Genomic DNA, 2,908 nt, shown 5'->3' with positions numbered 1-2,908 from the left:
ACCCGCGCCGCCGCCCCGAGCAGCGCCGCCGCCGCCCGCGCCGCCGCCGCGACCGCCGCCGCCGCCGCGCGACGACGACCGCCGCCGCCGCGACGATCGACGCCGCTCGCGGTCGCGGTCGCCGCCCCGGCGCCGCCGCGACGACCGCCGCTCGCGGTCCCGGTCGCCGCCCCGGCGCCGCGACGACCGCCGCCGGTCCCGGTCGCGGTCCCCGCCCCGGCGCCGCCGGTCGCGGTCCCGGTCCCCCCGCCGCCGCCGCGCGCGGTAACGACCGGACCATGCTTAGGTGTGTCGCCGGAGACGCGCGGCCCCCCCCTAGAGGGCCTTGAGGAGCTTGACGACGCCCCTGAGCTTGCCGAGGAGGCCGTTGCCGTAGAAGAGCTCGACGAGGCCCATGGCGAAGACGTGGCCCTTGCCCTTGGACGGGTACTGGATCGGCGGCGGGATGGACGTGCGCATGGGCCCGAGGCGGTCGACGCAGACGGACCGCGTCAGGCAGAGGCCGCGGAGCCCCTCGGGCCCCGCGAACTTGTCGAAGCCCGACTCGCCGACGCCACCAAAGGGCAGCGACTGGGACAGGTAGGTCGTGCCCTCGAGGTCGTTCACCGACGACATGCCGGCCTTGAGCCGCGCCGCGACGCGCCGCGCGCGCGCGGACGAGTTCGCGAACGCGCACGAGCTCAGGCCGAAGCCGCAGGAGTTGGCCTTGGCGACGGCGTCGTCGTCGGACGTCGTCGCCTCGAAGACGCACATGATGGGGCCGAAGATCTCCTCGGTGGCGATCTTCGCGGCCATGGGCACGTCGACGAGGACCGTCGGCGGGAAGAACGACGTGCCCTCGAGCGCCGCGGGCGGCGTCTTGCCCTGGCTGAGGATTTTGGCCCCCTTGGCGACGGCGTCGTCGACGAGGGCCTGGAGCCGGTCCCGCGACAGCGAGCCCATGGTCACGGCGCCGCAGTCCACCGTGGCGTCGTCGTTCGACGCGCCGACGACGAGCTCGTCCGCGACCGCCTTGATGCGCTTCGTGAAGCCCGCGTAGGCCTTGGCCCCGACGAAGAAGCGCTCGGGCCCCGCGCAGTTCTGGCCCATGGACTGGAAGACGCCCCGCAGCGCGATCTGGGCGATGCGGTCCAAATCGCCGTCGTCGACGTCGTCGCAGACGACGAACGGGTCCTTGCCGCCCAGCTCGAGCACGACGGGCGTGAGCGTCTTCGACGCGTGCTCCATGACCTTCTTGCCCACGCCCGGCGACCCGACGAAGATGACCTTGTCGACGCCGCCGCCGACGAGCGCCGCGCCCGTCGCGCCGTAGCCGTGGACGATCTGCACGAGGTCCTCGGGCGCGCCCGCGGCCGCGAGGCACGCGCGGAGCGCGGCGCCGAAGTAGCCCGCCGCGGACCACGACGCGTACTCCGAGACCTTGACGACGATGCCGTTGCCCGACATGAGCGCCGCGCTCACGGGGTTGAAGACGTTGTGGAACGGGTAGTTCCAGGGCACGATCGCGCCGATGACGCCCAAGGGCCGGTACTCGACGTGCACCTTCTTCGTGAACCAGACCATGGAGCCCGTCTCGCGGACCTCCGGCGCGAGCGCCGCCTCGCCGCTGTGCGCGAGCCACTTGAGCTTCTCGCACGTCACGAGCACCTCGCCGAAGATCGCGTCCGTGAGCGTCTTGCCCGAGTCGCGCACCGCGACCTGCGCGGAACTCGAATCTTCGACCCGACTTCAATGCGAGCGTATGCGACGGTTTCGACGCGAGCGCTCCCGCCGTGCTTCGAGAACGCAACGAGAGCAATCGATTCGTCCAAAAATCAGCCAGATCGACTTCGATGTGACCGAGCTAGAGAGTTCCGAAGTTTGGTGGGGACGACCAAACCGGCGGTTGATGTCCACGCAGACCGCGACCCGGGCGATGGTCGCCTGGTTCTCGACGACGAAGCGGAGCATGATCTTCATGAGGGTGCGGCGCTGGGCGAAGGTCGAATTCGCCCACGTCGCCTGCGCGGCGCGACACCGCGCGACGGCGGCGACGACGTCCGCGGGCGCCGTCGCTGGCACGGACCCGAGGTCCGCGAGCGTGCAGGGGTCCCAGCATTTCACGACGCTCGTGTCGAGCTTGCCGTAGGCGCCCGCGCTCTCGTGGGCCTTGAGGTCGAAGGTCTTGCCGCCGCTCGGCGCCTCGGCGAGCGCCGGGTCGACCGCGGCGCGGGCCACGGGCCACTCGAAGAAGATGCCGCCGAACTGGACGCAGTAGTAGGCGAGGAGCAGCGTGCACGCGTACTGCGCGACGACGACGAGGTCCACGGTGACGACGAGCGACATGATCGCGATGCCAAAAGCGCGCGCAGCGTCACGATCTCGATCGATCGTGTGGCGTCGATCAGCGGCACCATTGTTGGTTGAGGCAAACACCGGCCCAAGGAGGGCGCTGCCGCACTTGAGGGGGGTCGGTGGCGCCCTCGGCGCCCTCGGCGCCCTCGGGACGAGGGCGCCGCCCCCTCGTCCGACGCCCTCGGACCCTCGGACGGAGGATCGGCGCCCTCGGACGAGGACTCGGCCGTCGGACGAGCGCGCGGCCGTCGGACGAGCGCACGTCCATCGGACGAGGGCGGCGAACCGTTGGTGACCCCCGGCCCGGGGCGCTGGATGTCCGGGGCTGCGTGATGTGTTTATGACAGGCTTTGCACCCGCGCCGCTCAGCGAATACGCGGAGATGCGCAACGATCTCTGTGGCTGCATGGGCCGCATCCTGACGGACGACGCGCCGGTGAAAACGGGACGTCCAGGCGATGGCGTCGGGGAACAGGCGGGCGGTTCTCAGAGGCTCGAATGGGGCGCGCTCGACGCCTCCCAACCCATCGACTCGTTTCGAATCACTGCAGCATCGGGAATCGTTCGTCGTCAC

The 2,908-nt window shown here is 71.1% G+C and overlaps 1 protein-coding gene across 1 annotated transcript; it reads right to left on the bottom strand.

Annotated features, from left to right (window-relative positions):
• Positions 1-315: 315 nt before the first annotated feature.
• ALD1 (putative aldehyde dehydrogenase) lies at positions 316-2,325 on the bottom strand (the record flags this gene model as incomplete). Its single annotated transcript, XM_009037795.1, has 2 exons — positions 316-1,698; positions 1,909-2,325. 2 exons carry the CDS (start codon positions 2,323-2,325, stop codon positions 316-318), a joined length of 1,800 nt encoding a protein of 599 aa, XP_009036043.1.
• Positions 2,326-2,908: the final 583 nt, after the last annotated feature.

The sequence above is a fragment of the Aureococcus anophagefferens genome, assembly GCF_000186865.1.
Source record: "Aureococcus anophagefferens unplaced genomic scaffold AURANscaffold_7, whole genome shotgun sequence".
Taxonomy (NCBI): domain Eukaryota; class Pelagophyceae; order Pelagomonadales; family Pelagomonadaceae; genus Aureococcus; species Aureococcus anophagefferens.
Note: the sequence above shows the minus strand (reverse complement) of the source record. Positions and strands in the feature narration are given on the sequence as shown.